Source organism: Physeter macrocephalus, chromosome 6 (genome assembly GCF_002837175.3).
Source record: "Physeter macrocephalus isolate SW-GA chromosome 6, ASM283717v5, whole genome shotgun sequence".
Lineage (NCBI taxonomy): Eukaryota > Metazoa > Chordata > Mammalia > Artiodactyla > Physeteridae > Physeter > Physeter macrocephalus.
In genome coordinates this window covers 87,165,427-87,189,156 of record NC_041219.1, presented here as the reverse complement: position 1 = coordinate 87,189,156, position 23,730 = coordinate 87,165,427, and the positions used below count along the sequence as shown (strand labels likewise).

At 51.8% G+C, this 23,730-nt stretch overlaps 2 protein-coding genes across 2 annotated transcripts; both read left to right on the top strand.

The window, feature by feature from the left end:
• The first annotated feature begins 2,340 nt into the window (after positions 1 to 2,340).
• IGFBP6 (insulin like growth factor binding protein 6) lies at positions 2,341 to 6,338 on the top strand. The gene is made up of 4 exons (XM_007125781.4): positions 2,341 to 2,952; positions 5,050 to 5,189; positions 5,347 to 5,466; positions 6,020 to 6,338. The coding sequence occupies exons 1-4, from the start codon at positions 2,625 to 2,627 to the stop codon at positions 6,140 to 6,142; spliced, it is 711 nt and encodes a 236-aa protein (XP_007125843.1). The 5' UTR covers positions 2,341 to 2,624; the 3' UTR covers positions 6,143 to 6,338.
• Positions 6,339 to 7,537: 1,199 nt separating this feature from the next.
• Positions 7,538 to 18,165, top strand: SOAT2 (sterol O-acyltransferase 2). The gene is made up of 15 exons (XM_007125779.1): positions 7,538 to 7,721; positions 8,173 to 8,228; positions 8,733 to 8,869; positions 9,221 to 9,280; positions 9,629 to 9,736; positions 12,133 to 12,409; positions 12,819 to 12,888; positions 13,472 to 13,556; positions 14,062 to 14,107; positions 14,319 to 14,448; positions 14,880 to 14,977; positions 16,069 to 16,167; positions 16,694 to 16,829; positions 17,370 to 17,515; positions 17,722 to 18,165. The coding sequence occupies exons 1-15, from the start codon at positions 7,613 to 7,615 to the stop codon at positions 17,770 to 17,772; spliced, it is 1,608 nt and encodes a 535-aa protein (XP_007125841.1). The 5' UTR covers positions 7,538 to 7,612; the 3' UTR covers positions 17,773 to 18,165.
• The last annotated feature ends 5,565 nt before the right edge of the window (positions 18,166 to 23,730 follow it).

Sequence of the window (23,730 nt, the reverse complement as noted above, 5' to 3'; positions counted from 1 at the left end):
CGGGAGAGGCCACAACAGTGAGAGGCCCGCGTATCGCAAAAAAAAAAAAAAAACAAAACTCAAAAGGATCCAGGCAGGCCCCCTCCTTTACCCCTGGTTCTCAAAAGGAAGTCAGCACCTGGGGGTGCTGTGGATTTGGAGGGATGTTCTGGGTGTGAGAGATGCAGAGCATAAGGGAGCAGGACGACAGAGTGTAACCCGCAAGAGGAAAAGGAAGTCCTGTCAAAGTTTATTTATAAAAAGCCTAAGTAACAGCCCAAGCTGTTTAGTCTTTTCACAGCCCTGACAGAAGTTTTCCGCAAACTCTTCTCTCCACAGAGGCCAGACAGAGTCCCAGAGGTTTGTTTGCACCTTGGCCCACACTCCATCCTGAGCACTCACCATGTGCTTCCTACCTCTGCTTTGGGCTCCAAGGTGAAGGGCATCCCAAAGGGAGGAAAAGCAGAGTTCGAGAGCCTCAGTCTGCAAGAAAGAGCCTGGTTAGACCCCAGCACTGACAGCACAGCTCACCGCTCTGGACATCCATGCTGGAGGCATGGGGACGAGGGAAGAGCAGTGCTGGGGTGGCCAGTGGGACTGGGCTGTGCCGTGGCTGTACTTAAGACTGCATGGAGGGACCAAGCTGGGCAGGGGGTAGCAGTAAACAGGGGAAATCTGTAAGGGTGGCAGTGGTGATGTGGGAGGGGGAAGGGGGAATTTGGGAAGGCAGCGGTGGATGCGAGAGGCTAGCAGAGTATTGGGCTTCTCTGCAATATAACCCACCAAAGAATACAAACTTCTTTAAAAAGCCACACTGGGATCCTGCAGGGAGTATGGCCATCTCTTCCCCATCTCAACTTTCCACAGACCTTTCCATCTTATTCAGAAGCAGCAAGATGGAGCTGAGGAGAAAAGCCCTAGCTAGAACCATGTGCAGGGCAAAATAAATCGTGATAAGGACAGAGGGACAGGATGGAGCTCGCTACCCTGGGGTCAGAGCTTGGAGGAGGAGGTCCCAGAGCCTCCCAGAGGAGAGCCTCCAGAGAGAGGAGAGCTGCTCCTCCCACCCCCCCAGCACCCCCCTCCCTGCCAGCCCAATCTGCGTCACAGCCTCATGGCTACTGGAAGACGCTGCTCCCCAAATGCTGGTCCTAGGGTCCCAGGGTAGCCCTAGGGGGCGGGCTGGGAGTAAAGTTCTTTTTATTTTGTATTTACCTAAAAGTTCAGGAAGCCCTTGCTTACATTCTTGCTTGGAGGCCCAGAATTTAAACTTAGTCACTGCCCAGAGCCATTGTTTTAGGAAAGAATGAGATGGCCGGTGTTGCGTAACCCAGAGCTGGCTGGGTGTGGGTTGCAGAAGGAAACGGTCCTTCTTCCTCCCTCTAGGAAGGAAGGCTCAGCTAGGAGTTCTCAGATGGGCGGGGCACTGCCTGGAGAAGGGCGGCCAGGGGTGGGGAGGTGGGGTAGACAGACCAGCGTGTGAAAGCCCAGGGAGCAGGCAGACTGAAACACTCAGACCAATCACCATCCAACCCCCCTGGGTAGAGCACAGCCTGAATAATCCAGAAAACCCGAAGGGTGGTACTGGGTGGGTGTGGAGTGGAGGACAGATTCTGGGAAAGGAGAGGAATAGAGGGGTGGGCTGATCTGGATGAAGGATAAGGTGGGTTGAGGATCTGCTCTCTGGCCACTGTCCCTAAAAGCACCCAGAGTGTGGGTTCCTCTAATCCTCCCCCCCCCCGCCTCCCCCAGCCCCCCCCACCCCCGCCACCATAATTTCAGCTGGCGAGTCCCCCGTCCCTACCTCCCAGGTGTTCAGCCAGTTCTGCGGGCACGCTCCGCCCCCTGCAATCCCTCCAGACTCCCATGGCCCCAACACAATGCTAGGATTTCTGACAGTTCATTCAAGGTGTGCTTCCGCCTCCCCCCACCTCACCCCTTGCTTCCCCCAACCCCTTCTATCATCTTACCCAAGACTGGCCCCCAGTACCCGCCTTCCCCTCAGTCACATCTCAGGGAGACCTTCTCTTGCTCCTGCCTCAGCTTTGCTCTTCCTCTCCTCGCCCCTGGTTTACTCTCTTCCATCAGCAGTCGGTTCTCCCAAGACCCCACTCTCCGTCGTCTCCGCCTTTTCTCTCTTTTCGCCCGCATTCCTCTCATGACCCCCACACCATCCCTTCTGCGTCCACTTAAGTCCGCCATCTTCTCACTCCCCACCGGAGTCCCTCCGTCTCCTTCATCCGCCACACATGTACCCGAACTGGATTTCAGGTTTCCCCTTCACCCCTACTGCCGCTTCCACCCCTTCCCACCCTCCAGGGCCTCCAGCCAGCTGTCCAGCTCCCCAAATCCGGGCGAGATTCCCGGGAACAAAGCAAGAAAAAATCAGAGTAATTTGGGAAGTAAACAGAAACCGGGAAGGGAGGAGGTAGAGAAGAGTGGGGAGGACCCAGGTGGAGGGGGGGCCTCTCCAGTCCCACCCAGTTTAGGGAATGCCCCTGCCTTCTCCACCGCCCCCCCCCCCTTCACCTGGCTCTTAAAGGGCCCGGCCCCTGCCGGCGGCTACTTAAGGCAGAGGGGCGGCGACGGGCAGCAGCTGCGCTACGACTGCTCTGGGAGGAGTGGACGGGGCAAAAATCTTGACCATGACCCCCCACAGGCTGTTGCCGCCACTGCTGCTAACTCTGCTGCTCGCTGCCCGCCCAGGAGGCGCCTTGGCAAGGTGCCCGGGCTGCGGGCAGGGGGTGCAGGCGGGTTGTCCAGGGGGCTGCGTGGAGGAGGAGGATGGGGGGCCGCCGGCGGAGGGCTGTGCGGAAGCTGGGGGCTGTCTCAGGAGGGAGGGGCAGCAGTGCGGGGTCTACACTCCAAACTGCGCCCCAGGACTGCAGTGCCAGCCGCCGGAGAAAGACGAGGCGCCTTTGCGGGCGCTGCTGCTGGGCCGGGGCCGCTGCGGCCGGGCGCGCGCGCCCTCGGGTGAGTCCGCGCCCCGCCCCTGCCCCGCCCACGTGAGGCCCGCAACCCTGCCGGCAGGGTCCGGGAGGGATGCGCACGGCTAACCCTGCTATTAGGGTCCTGAGATTGACGCTTCCTCCTCCCCAACCCTGGTGGGGGGTACGTTTTAGGGGCTGAAGGGGCCAGTGCGGGGAGCTCCTAGGAGTCTGGGGTACGGCTGGGGGCCCTAGGGATGAAGCAGGGAGATGTCTGAGCCCGCAACCCTTTCTTGCCCCCTCGACCTATCTTCTCTTGAGGGGAAAGGGAGGGATGGAAGGGTTTAGGGACGTGCTGTATGCCACAGAGGCCCAGCTCCTTCAGCCCTAGACCCGCAAGCTGGAGAAAGGACCTAGGCATTGTTACCAGCTTCCACGTGGAGAAAGAGGGAAGAGAACTCCAGACTCCCAAGTCCTGCACACACTGAGAAATATCTCCTCTTAATATCAGGGTGTCCCAAGCACCCGAACATGGGGTGGAGTATAGAAAATCCAGAGCAGTTTCAGACTAGACTCGGGTCAGATGGCTGGCGCTGGCCCTCCCCCTTCCCCACCTGGAGCGGGGGATAGAGGTGGGAAAAGAAGGAGTCTGCCAAATCAGGGTTATGATTTAAAGCTTCTCAGAACCCTCCACCCACCCCACCCCACCCTAACCCAGAGAGGAGAACAGAAGGCTGAGTCATTGGGTGGGTGGGACAGAAGTGAGTCAGAACCTGAAAGATGGGGGGCAGCAGGGAGATGGGAAGAGGAGGAAATACAAACGGCCCCCACCCCAGGGGCATCTGAGCTCCCATTTTTTTCCACAGGGAAGGATGGGAAATCAACTTGGAGTTTCTTTCAGTCCTAAATGCCTGGGTCCAGGCTGCTAGGGGTCTTCCTGGAAAGGGGTGGTCTGGTTGGGTCAGAGCAGGCAGCTGGGAGCATGGTGGTGGTAGGATGCTGAATAGAGGGAATGAGGGGCAAGGTCTGAGGAGTGTGGAAGAAGATGGATCAGACTCAGGATTGCAGAGGAAATGGTTCTTGGCTTTTGAGTAGTAGGCAGACGGGAGCAACTTCAGGGCTCCTAATATCTCATTTTACAGCTGGGGCAAATTCCAAACAGTGCCTGCTCCCCTCCCTGTCTTTTCTTTGCCCTGACACCCTGACTTTCCCTTCCCATCCTGAGCTTTCCCCAAACCCCCCAGTACGACGTGTGAAACTTTCTCCAGAGCCAGGAGCAGCCTGCAGGTTGGAAGCCACTCGTTCCTGCACCTTTGCAGCCTGCCCGCCTTCTACCTCCTGGTTAAGGGCTGAATCACACGTGCTCCTGGGACCACTGGGGTTGAGCTGGGCTGAGTCTCACGGGACCAGAAGGGAGAGGCCCCCACTGCAGTGCCCCCAAAGTAACCATGTCTCAGCCCTGGGAGGGGTGGGCTGAGTCACAGCAGGGTCACAGCGGGGACACACATTCCACTTGGGTCCCTGCTGACCCCCTCTCACCGCCATTGCTCTTCTGCCCCATCTCCCTGGCTTGGTGCACCCCCTGCTGGCCTCTGGTTGAACAGCCCGGTCTTTTCACCCAAAGCCCCAGGCTCCTCAATCAATGAACGTATTGATTATTGCTTTCCAAAGTGCTTCTCCTTTATAAGCCTCAAAACTAGTCTGCGGGGGACTTCCCTGGTGGTCCAGTGGGTAAGACTCCGTGCTCCCAACGCGGAGGGCCTGACTTCGATCCCTGGTCTGGGAACTAGATCCCGCATGCATGCCACAGCTAAGAGTTCGCACGCTGCAACTGAGAGTCCGCGTGCCACAACTAAGAAGCCCACGTGATGCAACTAAAGATCCCGCATGACGCAACTAAGACCTGGTGCAGCCAGAATAAATAAATAAATATTTTTTAAAAAAACTAGTCTGGGGATATTATCATGAAAGGTAATATTACCATTTGTCCGAGAAAGAAACTGAGGCCAGGAGAAGGTAACAGTGGAGCCAAACTGTAAACCCCCTCACTACTCTGAAAGCCCCGCTCGTTTCCACTCGGCTCTGGCCTTTGACATCTGGTTGATTTCTGGCCTCTTCTTCCCCATTCCTCTTGTGGCTCTAGGGGAGAATCCTAAGGAGAGTAAGCCCCAAGCAGGGACAACTCGCCAGCAGGACATGAACCGCAGAGACCAACAGAGGAATCTGGGGACCTCTACCACTCCCGCCCGGCCCAATCCTGGGGGCGCCCAAGACACTGAGATGGTGCGTTTGGGGCTGGCAGGGAACAGGAGGGGTGGAGAGTCCTGGAGATTCCCATCTGAGACTGCTCCCTTGGGCTTGGCCGAGTCTTCCATCCCAGTCCTGGGAGCCTGGCTGGTGGGGCCAGCAGCCTCTGCAGCAGAGCTATCCCTTTCTCCAGGGCCCCTGCCGCCGACATCTGGACTCAGTGCTGCAGCAACTCCAGACCGAGATCTACCGCGGGGCTCACACCCTCTACGTGCCTAATTGTGACCATCGGGGCTTCTACCGGAAGCGGCAGGTGAGGCCATTCCTCTCCTCCCTTGGTCTATCAGTACAAGGGTCCTACCAGCAATTGGGTAGGGGGGCTTACAAAGTTGCATAAATAAGACACTTGCCCTGCCCTTAGGGCTCTCCCAACTGTAGGGACCACACAAACATAGAGAATAACCAGCCACAGCTATGGGAGAGGAGTTAGACTATCTAAGCAATGCCTGACTCAGAGGTTCACAAACGCGAGGAGCATCAGAATCACCCTGGTGTGAACACAGGTGGCTGAGCCCCGCCCACAGAGCCTGAAAATTTGCATTTCTAATGCGGCCTCTAGTGATGCTGATGCTGTTGGTTTGGAAACCACACTTTGAGAACCACTGCTCTGGCCTAGAAGAACAGGCACAATTTGGTGGGTGGAGAAGAGAAGCCATGCAAGGGAACCCAGCGGGCCTCGCTGTCCTGAGAACACTCAGATGTTTCCACAGACTCAGACTCAGGAGTCGACAGCCCGTCCCCCAACCCACAGGGCCCCTCCCATCTCTCCCGGGCCACACCTCTGATCCTTGTGCCTTTCTCCCCAGTGCCGCTCCTCCCAGGGGCAGCGCCGAGGTCCCTGCTGGTGTGTGGATCGCATGGGCCAGCCCCTGCCCGGGTCCCCAGACGGCGATGGAAGCTCCCCCTGCCCCACCGGGAGCAGTGGCTAAGGCTGGGTGGGAGGCTGCACGGCCACTGGCAGGAGCGTGGGGCTGTCATCTTGGGTTATTTGTTGAGTGCTGAGTAACTCAGGGGCCCAGAGCCCTACGCTCCACCTGCAGGCCCTGCCCCATTGTCAACCTCACACATGGAAAGATTGTTGGTGTTGGCTTGGGGTGTTAATAAAGCTGTGTTGGGGGTCTCTGGCCTACGTCTCTGTGTTCACCTCTCACATTGTGGAGTCCCTGGCCCTTCTCTCTACCCCTGTCCAGCCTCTTATAGCAGTTCTCTTCTCCTGTGGACTACCATCTGTCCTTCCCGCCACACTTGGAATGACAGAGACAGCCACTGGTAGAGGTTTCATGGCCTCAAGCCTCACCCAACTGCCCACCAGGGAGTGGAAGGCAGCAGCAAGGGGGCAGGGAGACACTGAGGCCGTGGCCTTGCTCTGAGGTTGTGACCTTGTTTCTAACACCGATCTTTGGACACAAAGGGAGAAGAACAATTAATAGTTAATCCCCACCACGAACCCAACAAAGAGGAACTCTCAAGGCACTTACCCTTCTGTTACTTCTTACTGAAAAGGGAAGGAAATTATTATTTATTGCACTCTTGCCACGGGCTACGCCCTGGACCATGTGCTTTTACCTGGACTATCTCATTTTATGCTTACAATAACCTTATGAGGTACGGACTTTTGCCCCTGTTTTTCAGAGGAGGAAACTGTAGCTTAAACTATTAGGGTCATTTGCCTGAAATTCCACAGCCAGTAAATGATTGAGGGAGGATTTAAATCTGGTTCTTCCATATGTGACAATGCCTGGCATTCCTCAGGTGCTGATTAAGTGTTTGTTTTGCCTCCTTTCTGCCTACCTGCTAACCCAAGCAGGTGTAGGGAAAAGGTGGTGTTCAGGGCCCCCGGCACCTAGCCTTCCCTGGAGGGGCCACAGTACCGCAGTCGTCACAGGTACCAACCTCACAGAATACTAATCACATGCACAGAAAGCTTTGTTGACAAGGTTCTTGCACGCACCTTATCATGGTCTACGGGAGCTGAGTACCCTGATACCTGAAGATGTTCCTGACTCCTTCCCGACATTCAGCCTACTCAGAAAGAGATTGGGAAGCAGCCATACCAGGTGATAAGCCTCAGAGGGGCAAAGTCCCCCTCCCAGTGACATGTATGGGTGCAGAGCTCCCGTTCCTGTGGGAGGGAGCTGGGCATCTGGGTGGTGGTTGGGCTATTTGCTCAGGGGTTGTGTCCATCCCTGTGACAGCCAGTAGAACAGAGCCTCTAGCTGAGATGGTACTGCCTTCCGGAAGGGGATCATGGATCGGATAACCTATAACCCCTCCTCCTGAAAGGACTTTAGTCTTTGGAGCTGTCAGAGGAGCTGAGTGAGATAAGAGCTCTGCCAGGCAAGCCTGAAGGAAGGCAGGGAACACTTACCAGCTGCTGCTGCCCAGTCAAGACACACATCATGGAGCCAAGGGCGGCCCAACTGCGGAGGAGAGAAGGGCTAGGAGGAGAGCAGGAGGACCGGCCCTCCAGAGAAGGGGAGCCCCACTTTGGGAATGAAGAATGGCCAGGTGGGGTTGGAGGTGGGGTGCACTGTCCAGAGGGGGTTCCTGCTGTCTACCTTCAATCCTTCCTGCTGTCCTGGGAGGCCAGTGAAGGCAGATCCCAGCCTCTGCCCCCTAACTACCTACCTGGGGAAGGGAGGAGAAAAGAGCTATTCAGTACCTTGCCTTATCTTTCAGACTCTTTTACCCCAGATGGTGATTAGAGTAGCTTCCTGTTCCCTGGGTACCCTGTTTCCAGGAATGTCATCAGGCTCCCCGCTTGCCAGTGACCTCCTCACCCCCTGCAAAAATAACTTCCCCTTCTGATTGCCGCCCTCCCCCCATGATACTAGATATTGACTGGTTGGGGGTGGGGAGGCTGCTGAGCACACAGAAAGCACTTCCTGGTCAGAGGATGCCTCTGGGTCTGCACTAGGCAGCAGAACCCTAACTCCTCCCCTTTGACCCCTTATCCTAGGAAACAATGAGACACATAGAGGCCCAGATTTGCTACAATGGACCCGACATATGCAGGTGAGGGAGGTCAGAGGTCAAAATGGACAGGTCCTGGAGTAGAGGGAGGGAGGGGTGAGGACTGGCTTGATGATAAAGACAATTTGTTCTCGGGTTCAAACCCCTTAGGTCAGAGCTACGAGTTAAGATGGAGGGGTTTGAAACACAGGTCATCGGGACAGGGGCCAAAAGTCAGCCAGTGAACAGTCTTCTGTTAGTGGGGCTAGAGGTCAGGAGAGGGAAGGCTGGGGCCAGGGAGAAGAGAGTAGGATCAGAGATGACAAGGTGGTTGAGGTTCACACCCAGAGTCTGAAAGTATCTTTCCTGGATCCTCACTGCTGGGAAACCAGAGGGAGTTAAACTGCGGGTGGAAACCTCTGGGCAGGAGCCATGCTTGTTCATCTTTCCATCCCTAGCACTTAGCAATGTGCCTGGCATGGAGGGAGGCTTAGTAAATGTTTGGTGAGTGGGAGGATGGCTGACTGGATGGAGGGACCGCGGGCCCTGCCCTGCTTTGTCCTGTAGGCTGTGAAGACACAGTTGCTGGAGCAAGCACAAGGTCAGCTGACAGAGCTGCTGGATCAGGCCATGTGCGAGGCTATTCAAGCCTACCCGCCACAAGACAGACCAGTGTCCTCCATCCCTCCAGATTCCTTGCGCAAGTAAGAGTCTGAGCAGCCAGGGGGGTGGGGAGGGGCTGCGCAGCCCCCTCCATCGTAAGGATTATGAGCCACAGATGCTATCCCATGTGCCCTTTGCCAGCACTGATGTAACTCCAACTTCAGTCTTCCCTCTTCTCCCCTTATCGCCTCTGCCTTCCTGACCTCCACTGCTGGGCTTTGCTCTGCCCTGGCCCTCCCTGACCTTCCACCTGGTCCTGCCCGCTGGCCCTAACCCTGACCTTCCCCTTCTACTGCCCTCGGCTCCCAAATATTGACGTCCCGCAAGGCCCTACCCTCTGCCTACTGCCTTCTTCCTTTGGGTCCTGGCCCAGAACAACTGTCTCAATTCAGGACTCGGGAGCCATCCCTGGGGAAACGGAAAGTTTTCATCAACCGCAAGTCCCTGCTTGAGTAAGTCAGGGGTGAGGATGGGTTGAGAAGAAAAGAAAGAACTTTGTCTGGGGGTCCAGGGCACCTCATTTGTCATCCTCAGGCTCTAGGTGGTTTCGGGGAGGACTTGGAGATGTTTTCTAAGGTTCTGTTTCTCTATTTGCCTTGGGTGTGATTGTGGAAGAAAGGCCACCAGGATGAGAATTGTCTGGGCTGGAAAGAGCTTTGGACAGAAGTCCTAGCCATATTGCAGCCCGTAGCTGCAAGTTCCCAATCACTGGGTCCCATCCCCACTTGTGTACAGTGCCTGAGCTAGTCTGCATGACCTTGAGGACTCTCCCACTGACATTCGGGCCCCTGTCCTTCCAGCGAGCTGATGGAGGTGCAGCATTTCCGCACCATCTACCACATGTTTGTCGCCGGCCTGTGTGTCTTCATCATCAGCACCCTGGCCATCGACTTCATTGATGAGGGCAGGTAGGCAGCCCTCCCGCTCGGGATAGGCCCACAGATAAGATCAGACCACCTGGGCTCCCAGTGTTCCACTTGCCACCGGCCTGAGAGAGCACAGGCCTGTTTGATTATTAGACACACATTCAACATTGCTTTCCACCCACCTTCCCACCCAAAAAGTCCTCTTAGCACAGCCTTGGATGGCCTTTGGTCTGTTTTCCCAGAGTTAGCCCTCTGGGAACACTACTCCCCCACTCAAATCCTTCTCAATTGGACCCTTGTCTTGAGGCAGACATACATGTATGTGCACACACAAGCATGGTTCCCACTCCACCGCTCTCACACAGTCCTTTCCAAGGCAGTGGTGTTCGGTTCACGTAACCTCCGGTGAGCCCCTCCTAAGTACCAGCCCTGGGGGGCAGAGAGATGAGGGGCCGACCCCAGCTCTCTCTGTGAGGCACTCCCAATCTTGTGGGGAAGACAAGATCTTGAGCACACAAGTGCCTTGGTGGGTCGCTTCCCCCAAAAAGCACCTCCCCACTCTGGGGATGAGCCTCAGGGAGCTGTAGACCCCTGGGGGTCTGGACTTTGCATGACCCCACCTCACCCTACATACAGCTTAGGAAGCAGTAAAAGGAAGAGGACCAAGGATCTGCAGGTTCAGCAACAGCACTTCCTTTTGGCAAACTTGTAGTTCATCCTTATAATTAAGGATCAAATCTCAGGAAAAGTTTCAAATACATGTAAGATGGCTCCTTCTCCATCACCCCCCTCCATCCCAGACCGCTCCCCAGGGGTAACATTTTTAATGGTTTTGAGAGCTTCCCTCCAGAGCATTTCGATGCATCCACTTCCAGATGTATATAAGAACCAAGGGAATGTATTTTATGGGAGTTTACATTAGTAAGATACTTACTGTACCTATTGTTTCCTTTTCACTCCCTAATGACCCATATTAGAGATCCTTCCATGTTGGTCCATTGATTTTAATGACCGCAGAGTCTGGAAGTGCCAGCTTTTGTTCATTTAGTTCTTTACTAGTGGACGTTTGAGTCGCTTCTAATTTTCTAATTTTTCACCATTACAAACCATACACTCTTTTTTGGCTGCACAGCGAGGCTTGCAAATCTTAGTTCCCCGACCCTAGGGATTGAACCCGGGCCACGGCAGTGAAAGCACTGAGTCCTAACCACTGGACCGCCAGGGAATTCCCCAAACCGTATACTCTTTTTAAAAAAAAAAAAATATTTATTTATTTCTTTATTTATTTGGCTGCGCCGGGTCTTTGTTGTGGCATGCAGGATTTTTAGTTGTGGCATGTGGGATCTAGTTCCCTGACCAGGGATCAAACCCGGGCCCCCTGCATTAGGAGCTTGGAGTCTTAGCCACTGGACCACCAGGGAAGTCCCCAAACCGTATACTCTTTTTTTTAATTAATTAATTAATTTAGCTAATAATAAATTATAAATAAATAATCATTATAAATTATTGATTAATTAATTTTATTTATTAATTTATTTTTAATTAATTTATTTATTTGGCTGCATTTGATCTTAGTTGCGGCACATGGGCTCTCTAGTTGCCCTGCAGCACGTGGGATCTTAGTTCCCTGACCAGGGATCAAACCCACATCCCCTGCATTGGTAGGTGGATTCGTAACCACTGGACCACCAGGGAAGTCCCAAACCGTATACTCTTTTTTTAAAAAATAAATTTATTTATTTTATTTACTTATTTTTGGCTGCGTTGGGTCTTCGTTGCTGTGCGTGGGCTTTCTCTAGTTGAGGCAAGCGGAGACTACTCTTCGTTGTGGTGCGTGTGCTTCTCATTGCAGTGGCTTCTCTTGTTGTGGCTCGCGGGCTCTAGGGCGCAGGCTCAGTTGTTGTGGCGCATGGGCTTAGCTGCTCTGCGGCACGTGGGATCCTTCCAGACCAGGGATCGAACCCATGTCCCCTGCACTGGCAGGCAGATTCTTAAGAACTGTGCGACCAGAGAAGTCCCCAAACCGTATACTCTTAACCTAAGCAAACAAAACACTCAACAACCTGCTTTCTATTAATTCAAGTCTACAGCTCCAGACACTCCAAAAGTACAAAACTAACAAAAATCAAAGTTAAACTCTAGGCACCTCATACCCTAACACCGGTGGCATGGGATGTACTGAACCCTTCTGCAATGCCACAGAGGGCTCTAAAGGTTATTTGGAAGCAAAGCCATCCCATGATTGAGTCTCCTCGGGCAATGCCCTGTTGCTAGAAGTCCTGGGCAACAGAGGTGCCATCTTGAACACTTTCAGAGATGGGGAGCTCACAACCTTGGCAAGATGCCTCAGTTTATCTTCCAAGAGCTCTGACTGCAGAGGAAGGGGACAAGGATGGGCCTCACACCTGTCTACTTTGTCTCTCCTTCCCCACTCCCAGGCTGATGCTGGAGTTTGACCTACTGATCTTCAGCTTCGGACAGCTGCCCTTGGCGCTGGTAACGTGGGTCCCCATGTTCCTGTCCACTCTGCTGATGCCCTACCAGGCCCTGCGGCTGTGGGCGAGGCCCCAGTCCAGAGCGGCCTGGACGCTGGGGGTGGGCCTGGGCTGCATGCTGCTGGCCGGCCACACAGCAGTGCTCAGCATCCTTCCGGTCCATGTAGCAGTGGAGTATCAGCTCCCGCCAGCCTCCCGCTGTGTCCTAGTCTTTGAGCAGGTAGGTGATGGGTGGGACCAATGGTGGGCGGGGCCCCTGGGAAAGAGGGCATTGGATACTGTATTGGTGGGGGCGGAGCTAGTTACCAGGGGCGGAGTCCTTTGCGAGGGATTTGAGCTAACCAGCAGGCTCCAAGGAAATGTAAACAAACGGACACTGCTACGCAAATATAATCGAGTGGGTTGGCCAGCTGGAGACTCTACCCTTTCCGGTACCCCTTTACCTTCGATTCATCCCAGCAGCCGTCTGTGTTAGGCTATAAGACAGTCCAACAAAAAGATAAAGTATGGGCTTTGACCGTACAACGTTTACAATCTGCCTGCCCCTCTCCCGTAAAAGAGACACAGAGAGGTTAAGTGATCTGCTCAAAGTCCCACAGCACCTTAACCTCTTTTCCATTCCATCTCAGGTCAGGCTCCTGATGAAAAGCTACTCCTTCCTGAGAGAGATTGTGCCTGGGACACTTCGGGCCAGAGGAGGTGAGGCCTTCAGCAGGCGCTGCTGTGAACTCAGTCCTCTTGGCTGGTTGCATGAAGCCAGTAGCTGCAGGATCCTCATAAAAGCTCCAACCTCCTAGGGCCATCTTGCCCACGGGTCACAGCTCCGGCCCCCAGGTGGGCTCTGTGGGCCTTAGTCATTAGGCATTCTCTTAGGTCCCACCTCTGAGACCCGCCCCCCGCTGCCCAAGACTTCTGGCTCATTCTTATTAAGACCCAGGGTATGAGAGCCTTCCATTAGGTAGTCAAAACAGAAGGAGAGAGAAGTGGGTGGTGCAACTTGTGGGTGCCAAATGAAGCTCTGGCCACAGCAGGTCCTGTGCCAGAAAATGGGGGTGCCTGGAATGGAAGCAAAGGGAGGGTGTTATAGAGCAGGGTCAGCTCCTGCCCAGTTTCACCTCCCCCACTCCACCTCCAGATCCCATATCCAGTTCCTCACCCATGCCCCCACCTCTGTCCTATGCAGCTCTATTCACCAGTCCCACTGCCTTTCCGCAGCATCCCACCCAGCTGTGTCCTCTCTCCCTTCCCTCTTCACTGATGGACCCCTCTTACTCCTCCCCAGGTGAGGGGATCCAGGCCCCCAGTTTCTCCAGCTACCTCTATTTCCTCTTCTGCCCCACACTCATCTACAGGGAGACTTACCCCAGGTAAGACCCTGCACCCCCTCCCCCAAATGCCCAGGCCCGTCAGGGATCCAGCCCTTCTACTCTCCTCTCCCTGAGGTCTTTAGCCTCATCCCAGACACTGGCCACTTTCTCAGGCAGCACCCCATAATAAAAATGGGAAGTAAGGAGCAGGTATATTACCCCTTCTCCTTGCCCCAGCTCATGGTGACACAAGGGTGACTAACTCTCCTGGCTCGCCCAGGACTGCCCCAGTTTTAGCACTGAAATTCTTACATCCTGGGAAACCTCTCAGTCTGGAGCAAACTCCAGATGGTTGGTCACCTTAGTGGACACTCAAGCTAAAAATCCACTTGTCGTCTCTGTTATAGAAGGTCCAAAGTGTTCTAGACCCCCACCTCCCCAGATAATCCTCCCAGGCCTGAGCAATTGAGGGAGCTGCGGAGAGAGGGCCCCAGGTCCTGGGCCCCGGCCCAGGCAGGAACAAGATAAAAGGATGAGAAGCATATTATCCCCATTGCTGCTGCAGGACACCCAACGTCAGGTGGAATTATGTGGCCAAGAACTTTGCCCAGGTCAGAAGACGGGGTCAAAGGGTGGACTACCCATGACTCATGGTGGCTGAGGGGACATTTCTGGGAGTGAAGTAAGGGAGGCCTGGGGAAGAGGTCAGAGGGTGGCGCTAAGGAAAGAGGAGGCAGTTGCTGGGCCAGAGTCTGATTCCAGAAGGAGGGGCAGCAACCAGTGATCCCTTTCAAAGTTATGCGTCCTCCACCCCCTCCCCAGGCCCTGGGCTGCGTGCTCTATGCCTGTTTCATCCTGGGCCGCCTCTGTGTTCCTGTCTTTGCCAACATGAGCAGGGAGCCCTTCAGCACCCGTGCCCTGGTGCTCTCCATCATGCATGCCACCTTGCCAGGTATGCCCGCCAGAGGCAGGGCTGCAGAAGGCTGCACCCTGGGGAAGGCTTAGCAGGGAACCCCTCCCTCTGCTCACTCTTAGTTTCAACACCTTTTCCCTCTGACTCTCCCTTATCTGCCCCCTCCTATGGTTGCTCATCGTCAGGGTCTCACTTCAGATTGCCACCTACTCCCTACCTTTCAACCACTCTATGAACTCCCAACAGGCAGAGGTTTTGACATTCATCTCTGTATCCCCAACATCTGGCATGGGCTTCATGAGCAAATGGAATGAATGAGTGAGTGCATGAATTAGTGAATGATTAACAAATGATTGGTAGGAGTTGGGGCCCTGGTTGCCGGGTGAGGGCTTCCTGGGGGGACCCCTGGAGCTTCCTGGGGGGATCAGGGGCCCAGGCTGACTTGCAGCCCCTTTGTCTGCACTTACCAGGCATTTTCATGCTGCTGCTGATCTTCTTTGCCTTCCTTCACTGCTGGCTCAACGCCTTCGCAGAGATGCTACGATTTGGAGACAGAATGTTCTATCGGGTGGGGCCTGGACCTGGGATGCAGGGAGGGCTAGGGAAGGATGTGGGGAGGATGGTGGCTATGTTGGCTGTCACCTTGTTACCTAACCAGGATCATTTGACCAATTCGCAGTAAGCCAAACGCTGAGACGCCAAGATTTACAGCGGAGAGAGGGTTTATTCACAAGGCAGCCAAGTGAGGAGAAGGGAGATCAATCTCAGATTCGCCTCCCCAAAGGCCAGGGGCTTGAGATATTTATGGGATAAAGAAGCAAGATGATCTTAGGTATGGGGAAAAGTGATTGGAGGTAGAGAAAAGGTGAGGTAATCGGTGTTCTGCACTGGTGTATCTGAGTTACATGCTTCTTCATGGGATGCATGTTAAAAAACGGAGGCACTTAGGATGATCTGAGGGTGGAGTTTTTGGCCCTCTGATGTCAAAAGGTCATTCATCCGACACCTGTGCAAGCCCAGTTTTAGGGTCAGTGGTCCCAACCAGTCTTAGCCCGCTTGAACTAGACAAGAGCCAACTCCAAGTTCCTGGAAAACTTGTGCCCCCTGTTACTATAGTGACCCATACATCAGAGGTGTTATCTATACGGGGCAGTTAAGGAGTCAAAAAAAAAAAAATTTAAGGCTTAGTCAGTGAAGGCCGGTTACAAGTAGAAGGGTTTTTTAACAAGCTGTTCCCTTACCTGCTGTTCTGTAAGACGAGCTCAAGAATTTCCATTAGTCACCAGTTTCTGTTAACCCTGTGGGGCACGATTTCAACATCAGCTGTGCTGTCAATCTTCCACAGTGAGAAATGTGCTCCTCTGGGTATGGTTGTATTGTCACCCCTCTACCCCCTGACCAGCCAGGGCTAACTGCTCTTATGGGGATGCTAATTTGGAATCTTCTTCTCCTGAAAGGGAGAGCAGGAGGGAGGCCAAGGACCCCAGATGCTGAAGAGGGAGTTGGGAGGATGCTTGCTGTCTCTCTCCTGCTGGGAGCCAGCCCCTGTGGAGAACACTGGGACGGGGACAGGAAGCAGGGGAGAGAAGCTGGGGCCTGGGCAGAGACAGGGCCCTGATGCTCACCTCCTCTCCCCCGCTGAACCCCGCCCCCCGCCAGGACTGGTGGAACTCGACGTCCTTCTCCAACTACTACCGCACTTGGAACGTGGTGGTCCACGACTGGCTGTACAGCTACGTATATCAGGATGGGCTGTGGGTATGGGCTCTGCACACCCCGTCAGCTCCCAAAGTTAATGGAACCTCTCTGGGATATCCTCTCCTTCCCTTTCTCTACACAATTCATCTTTTCCAGACCTAAAGGCCCCTTTGACTTTCACCTGCCCCCATTCTACCCAACCCAATGGGCAGAAAGTCCTTCTTATGATCTAACTTCCTTCCTTCCTTGTCCTCAACTACACCTCCTCCACAGGGCATTTCTCCCCTCCTTAGCCTTCTAAGGAGCATGCATATAGCAATTTTCAGTTACCGGGAATTTTCACATACTACATAATCTGCCCTGTAACCCTGAGAAGTAAGTATTATTATATCCCCTTGTGAAAGTTGCATCTAAGGCCCAATGGACTAATAAAATGCTCTTAAATAGGACATGTCAGCCCTTCTGATCGCAAATCCCATATTCTTGCCACTGTACTACACAACCTCTGGCTTCCTTAAGGAGGGGGCTCTTTGTGGAGGGGGCTTAGGGAGACTCACTCCACCCTCCTACCCCCGGTTCCTGCCAGCTCCTTGGTGGCCGTGCCCGAGGGGCAGCCATGCTGGGCGTGTTCCTGGTCTCTGCAGTGGTCCACGAGTACATCTTCTGCTTCGTCCTGGGATTCTTCTACCCTGTCATGCTGTTGCTCTTCCTTGTCATTGGAGGTGAGCTTGGCCTCTTTATGCCCCTGGAGAGGGAGACATCCAGAGGGAAGAGACCTGGAGTCCCACTCCTGGAGATTCCAGACTGATGCGAGAGGCCACGTACCCAAGACAGACGGGGGAAATGTGTGTGCCTTCTCGGGGAAGGCGTGAGAGTTGTGTGTGAGAGTTGGTGGTGGCGGGGGACAGACTTGAGAGCAGGGAGGGAGGCAGCAAAGGGGTATCCTGGGGGATGTGGGAAAAGACTTCTGGCTGGAGAGGAGCATCTGAGCAGGGCACACATACAGGGAGACAAAGGGGAGAAAACTGGTGTGAGGTTGGGAGGTTTAGTAAGAGATCCAGGATACTGAAGTGTAGACTGAGGAATCCTGGTTTTACATGAACCACTTGAGACCTCCGTGAGCTTCTGGAGCTGGGTTCAAGATCTTCCTCAATGGTGCCTTCCTGTTCCAACTCTTCCCCGTGCCCTGAGATAGGAAGGCAGCCAGGAAGATTAGATACAGGTATCTGGAGCTGAGGTGACAACATGTCCTCCTGCATCAGGGCCACTGAACTTCATGATGCACGACCGGCGCACGGGCCCAGCATGGAATGTGCTCATGTGGACCATGCTCTTTCTGGGCCAGGGCATCCAGGTCAGCCTGTACTGCCAGGAGTGGTATGCACGGCGCCACTGCCCCCTGCCCCAGGTAAGGGACCACGACCCTCGCTCAGCTCCCCACCCAGGAGGGCCTGCCTCCACTTCCCAAGAGCCAGCCCCCTATTGATGCCCAATTCCACAGCCACGGTCAGGGGCCAGAGCCCGGTTTGGGGGTGAAGGATGGGCTCCCGTGTTTTAGATGCACAGGGTGGCACTGGGAGGGACCTTATTCACAACTCACCTTTCCTGGCACAGACGACCTTCTGGGGGCTGGTGACACCTCGATCTTGGTCCTGCCACACCTAGAGGTCAGGGCACACTCACTGCCCAGATGACACCACCAAGTTCTCTGCCTGCAAAGCCCGGGCTCCTCTCTGAATTCCCAGACCTAGCTCTGAGTCAAGGGGGCCTGACCCCACCAGAGAACTCCAAGGACTGAGATCTGTGCACCTGTGGACAGGTGAGCACAGACTCAGAATGGTGGTGGCTCTTGAGCCCCCGGCCCCGTGGGTTGGGCAAAGGGCCCCCTCTCACTCCATGGCTGTTCAGACTGGGGGAGACACGAAGGGCCTTACAGATTTGGTGAAGGTGGGGTGACCTAAAGCAACTGGGGCCATCAAAGTCTGAGAGGTGTTTGTTTCTTCCTTTGTGCTCTTTACAATACAATAATAAACTATTTGTATCGCTTTTTATTCATTCGTTTATTCATTCATTCATCATTTGTTGAAAACCCACTTAAAAAAAATTCTTAATTGAAGTATAGTTGATTTACAGTGTTGTGTTCATTTCTGCTGTAGAGCAAAGTGATTTCGTTATACATATATATGCATTCTTTTTCATATTCTTTTCCATTATGGTTTATCCCAGGATACTGAATATAGTTCCCTGTGCTACACAGTATGACCTTGTTGTTTATCCATTCTATATGTAATAGTTTGCATCTACTAACCCCGAACTCCCAGTCCATCCCTTCCCCACCCCCCCTCCGCCTTGGCAACCACAAGTCTGTTCTCTGTGTGAAGACCCACTTTTGACAGGCATGACTGAAGACAGGCAAAGTCTGCACAGGCAAGACTTTGTGATAGGAGGGGCTGAGGGTCTTGGGTGACATCCTCCCTTACCTATTCTGTGCCACCCCATCTCCCCAAAACTCAGCCTCACCCCCTCTTCCACCTCTACTCCTTCAGATCACATTTCCCCAGCCGTTGAATTCTTCTGCTTCTGGCAACCTCCAGCACATCCTGAGAGGGCACATGGCTGGCCTCCTTTCCTTCAGAGGACCCAGGAGAGGAACCTCCTGTACAGACATTAGCCAAATCTTTTAACTTTGTGAGCCTCAGCTTCCACAGCTATAAAATGGACATTTAGGCAGTTCCCTGGTGGTCTAGCCGTTAGGATTCAGCACTTTCACTGCTGTTGTCCAGGTTCAGTCCCTAGTAGGGGAACTGAGATGCCGCAAGCCACGCATTGCGGCCAAAAAAAAAAAAAAGGACACTTAGGTGCTTTGTGACCACCTAGAGGGGTGGGAGGGAGACGCAAGAGGGAGGAGATATGGGGATATATGTATATGTATAGATGATTCACTTTGTTATAAAGCAGAAACTAACACACCATTGTAAAGCAATTATACTCCAATAAAGATGTTAAAAAAAAAAAAAGGACATTTCAGTTAGAAGTGTCTTGACTATATGGGGACATACTGTTCCCTCATGCCCCTTTCCAGTCTACTCCTCAGCCAAAGGCAACTACTTTCTGATTTCTACCCTCATATATTAGTTTTGCTTCTTTTACAACTTCACATGAATAGAGCTCTACAGTATGTACTCCTGTAGAGATGTAGTCTTGCTTTGCTGAATATAGTTTTTAAGATTATTCCATGTTTTGAATGTATCAATTGTTTGTACTTTCTTCCTGCTCAGCAGTATTCCATTTATGAATATACCATAATTTGTTTATCCATTTACCTGTTGATGGACATTTGAATTGAGGTTGCTATGAATAAGGCTGCTCTGAAGATTCATGTACAAATCATTTTGTGGGTAAATTTTTTCATTTCTTTTGGGTAAATGCCAAGAAGCAGAATAGCTGGATCACAGAGGTGATACATGCTTGACTTTATAAAAAGGAGCAAAACTTTTTTCCAATGTGGTTATATCGTTTTACATTGCCACCAGCAGTGTATGAGAATTCCAGTTGGGCACAGGACTTCTCACCAATGTTTGATTTTGCTAGTCCATTTTTATTTTGGTCATTCTAGTAGAGTGTAATTATAATTTACATTTCTCTGATAATCAATGGCAGTGGACACTTTTCCATGTGTTTATTGACCGCTCGTGTATCCTCCTTTATGAACAATCTATTTAAGTCTTTTGCCCATTTAATTTTTTAATTTTTAAAATTTTATTTATTTATTTATTTTTGGCTGCATTGGGTCGTCGTTGCTGTGCGCGGGCTTTCTCTCGTTGTGGCGAGTGGGGGTAATCTTCGTTGCGGTGCAAGGGCTTCTCAGTGCAGTGGCTTCTCTTGTTGCAGAGCACGGGCTCTAGGCACGCGGGCTTCAGTAGTTGTGGCTCGCGGGCTCTAGAGCACAGGCTCAGTAATTGCGGCACACGGGATTAGTTGCTCCGTGTCATGTGGGATCGTCCTCGACGAGGGCTCGAACCCGTGTCCCCTGCATTGGCAGGCGGATTCTTAACCACTGCGCCACCAGGGAAACCCAACTGCCATAAACATTTAACAGTATAATATTTTGCCAGGTTTGTTGCTCACTGCTTGTTCTTTCTCCTTTTCATCTTCCTCTATCTTGACTTCTCTGTTCTCTAACCAAAATTTTCTTGCGTAGTTTCGTCAGGTGAGATATGGGATTGATATACTCTCTGAATCCTTTATATCTCCATATATCTTTCTTTTGTGCTAACAAGTGAATGCTTCCTCAGCTGGGTATGAGATTCCGGGGTAGCCATCCTTTTCTCTCAGTATTCCTACTGTTAACTTCCAGTGTTGCAGATGAAAAGTCCTGTGTCAATCTGATTCTTTTCGCTTTGTAAATAACTTGCTTTTTCTGTCTAGACACTTGAAAATATCTTTCTTTAATCTTGGAATTCAGGAGTTCCATGCTTAGATGTGTGTCTTCTCTTTTTGTATCTTCCTATGCCCTTTCAGTCTGCAAGCTCAAACCTTTCTTCAGGTCGGCAAAATATTCTATTTTTAAAGTATTGTCTCTCCTCCATTTATGCCTTTTCTTTCTTTTGGAACTAAAATATTTGAATGTTAGGATTACTGGGTCTCTTCTCCAAATCTCATATTTTCCTCATTATTTCCATCTCTTCGTATTATTTGCTCTGTGCTTTGAAATATTTTTCCACTTCTTCTTCCAAGCCACTAATTTGAGTCCCGCCAGTGACCAGACTTCTTTCTTTCAGTAAATAGGCTGATTTTTTGTTGTTGTTAAAAATAATGTTTTTTTGGTTCCAGAAAGTATTTTGGGGGTACACTACTAGAATCTCTTTAGCTGCTCCTAATATTCTCTTAAGTTGTCACGTACCTCTTCAGTGGTTCCTGTGCTGTCCCGTAGGCAGGAACACCAGCTATGATGACCTCATCCCTGTAGGGCCAAGGCCCTCTGAGTCATGTTCTTCCAGTATCCCTACAGTCCTGACCTCTGCTCAGGGGCTCTCCAGAGCTGGTCTCCAGGCTCCTGTGTGGTGAGAATGAGGAAGCTCCTCACCTGTCTCCACAGCAGGGCTTCCCCATACTAATGCCGAGTCCAAGCCTTCACTTGTATACCCTGATGCCACTGGTCCCAGCAGCAATATGGCTAAAAAGAAGCACATGTTTGGAGATGGAAGTAAAAAATCCCCTTAGAACAGTGGTTCTCAAATTTGAGCATGCATTAGAATCATCTCCAGGGCTTGTGAATGTGGACGGTTGAACCCCACCCCAGGAGTTTCTGATTCATGAGGTCTGGGGTAGGGCCTGAGAATTCGCTTTACTAACCAGTTCCCAGAGAATGCTGTTGGTGCTGATCCAAGAACCATGCTTTGAGAACCACTGTGTTAGAATACGCCAAACCAAGCCCTCCTCCTTCATCTTCTTCAAAATTTTACCTTTTGTCTCCGGTAAGGAAATTAATCCAATAGCAGAGAGATATCATCTCCTTATTTTATATTGGGTTCTTCAGTTTGTTCATGATACGGAGGCTTGTACACAGCTGGTCTCCATCCAGACCCCCTCCTCCACCAAAGCTCTCACGGGCCCTTCAAGACCCTGACTCCCAGTCTGAGAAGGGTGCCCAGGTAAGGATGCCTTGAAGCTGGGCTGAAGTGGAATAGAGGTGTCAGGGGAAAGGCGTCCTGAGCCTGTGCAAAGGAGGACCCCTTTCCCCTGGCGGCACCCTTGTTTTACCCTTGTGCCCAGAGAGCAGCATCGGAGCTGCCCGGCACTCCCTCCACGACCCCCTGGGGTCACTGCGGACCCGGGGTGGAAGCGCCTGGAGTGGGGATGAACATGGGAGGCAATGAGGGCTCTCTGGCCACCCTCCTGCCCAGTGGGGCTCTGCTCCCGGGCTAGGGCTAGGAACCCCGTCTTCCTGTCTGGGGTCTCCTCGCCCTGCCCCACCTGTGTCCCCAAACTCTGTGCCCACTCCCTTGCTTCAATCACACTCTCTTTACCCCTTTGATTCTGTCCTGTGTTTTCTCCAAATTTCCCTGCCTGTCCAGGAACCCCCGTATAACACCCACTCCACTCTTCTGTGGTCCCCTAATTTGTGCTGGCCCAGTGGTCTATGAGCTCCATAACACCTTCATATCAAAGGCCAGTCTCTCTCACCATCTCAAACACTTAGTCCCTTTGATGAGTTCTGGGCACCACCCTGTCCTTTTCCCTATCAAATTTCTCCCATTGGCATCCAGATATGCTCCTCTACTACAATCATCTCTTCACCCCACATTCTCATCAAGCTGTCTCACTTCTCAGCTTTCTGTCATAGCCAAACTTCTGGAAAGAGTTGTCTGAGCTCACTCTTGCAGCCTTCTCACACCCATGGGTCTCCATATTTTAGTGTGGGTTGTTTACTCCAGTTCCCATCCCTCACTGCCATTTCCTCTGCACCATACGTATCCGCTCTAATACATGACAAACCTATATGTATTCTTGAAAAGTACCTTTTTAATTTATATAAAGTAATTTATGCCGTAATTCTCATCCCATTTCATCCATTGTTTTAAAAGATGTACAACGGTGTTACAGGTAAAGTTAGTTAATTTCTGCTGATAGTTCATTCCATCATATGCATGCACCACATTTTATATATGTCTCTTTTTCTAAATAGTAATCTTTTATTTATTTATTTATTTTTATGTTTATTTTTGGCTGTGTTGGGTCCTCGTTTCTGTGCAAGGTCTTTCTCTAGTTGCGGCAAGCGGGGGCCACTCTTCATCGCGGTGCGTGGGCCTCTTCACTATCGCGGCCTCTCTTGTTGCGGAGCACAGGCTCCAGACACGCAGGCTCAGTGGTTGTGGCTCACGGGCCCAGTTGCTCCAACGCATATGGGATCTTCCCGGACCAAGGATCGAACCCGTGTCCCCTGCATTGGCAGGCGGATTCTTAACCACTGCACCATCAGGGAAGTTCCACTGTGTCTTGATTACTGCTTTTTATTAAGTCTTGAAATCAGGTAATATAAGTCCTCCTATTTTTTCTTTTTCAAAGTTGGTTTTGGCTATTCTAGATCACTTGCATTTCCACATGAATTTTAGAATCAACTGTTAATTTCTACAAAAATCATACTGGGATTTGGACTGAGATTACATTGACTTTCTAGATCAGTTTGGGGAGAACTGACATCTCAGCAATATTGTGTCTTTCAATCTGTAAACATGGTATACCTCTCCATTTAAGTCTCGTTTAATTTCTCTTAGCAATGTTTCTAGTTTTCAGTGTATAGCATTTGCACATCGTTAGTCAGAGTTGTCCCTAAACATTTCATTTTTTGATGATATTGTAAATGATATTGTCTTTTAATTTCAACTTCCAATAGTTTGTTGCTAGTATATAGAAATACAATTGGTTTCTGCATTTTATATCTTGTGTCTTATAACCTTGCTAAACTAGTTCTAGTAACATTTTTGTAGCTTCATCAGAATGTTCTAAACAGATGGTTGTATCACCTGCAAATAAAGACAATTTTACTTTTTCCTTTCCAATCATTATGTCTTTTATTTATGTATGTATGTGTGTGTGTGTGTGTGTGTGTGTGTGTGTGTG

Excerpts from the sequence above, each read along its gene's own strand:
- IGFBP6 (XM_007125781.4), top strand. The coding sequence starts at position 2,625 with ATGACCCCCCACAGGCTGTTGCCGCCACTGCTGCTAACTCTGCTGCTC. Across the intron at positions 5,190-5,346 it reads GCGCCCAAGACACTGAGATG|GGCCCCTGCCGCCGACATCT; the intron begins GTGCGTTTGGGG and ends CCCTTTCTCCAG. Across the intron at positions 5,467-6,019 it reads GCTTCTACCGGAAGCGGCAG|TGCCGCTCCTCCCAGGGGCA; the intron begins GTGAGGCCATTC and ends CTTTCTCCCCAG.
- SOAT2 (XM_007125779.1), top strand. The coding sequence starts at position 7,613 with ATGGAGCCAAGGGCGGCCCAACTGCGGAGGAGAGAAGGGCTAGGAGGA. Across the intron at positions 12,889-13,471 it reads GACACTTCGGGCCAGAGGAG|GTGAGGGGATCCAGGCCCCC; the intron begins GTGAGGCCTTCA and ends ACTCCTCCCCAG. Across the intron at positions 17,516-17,721 it reads GCCACTGCCCCCTGCCCCAG|ACGACCTTCTGGGGGCTGGT; the intron begins GTAAGGGACCAC and ends TTCCTGGCACAG.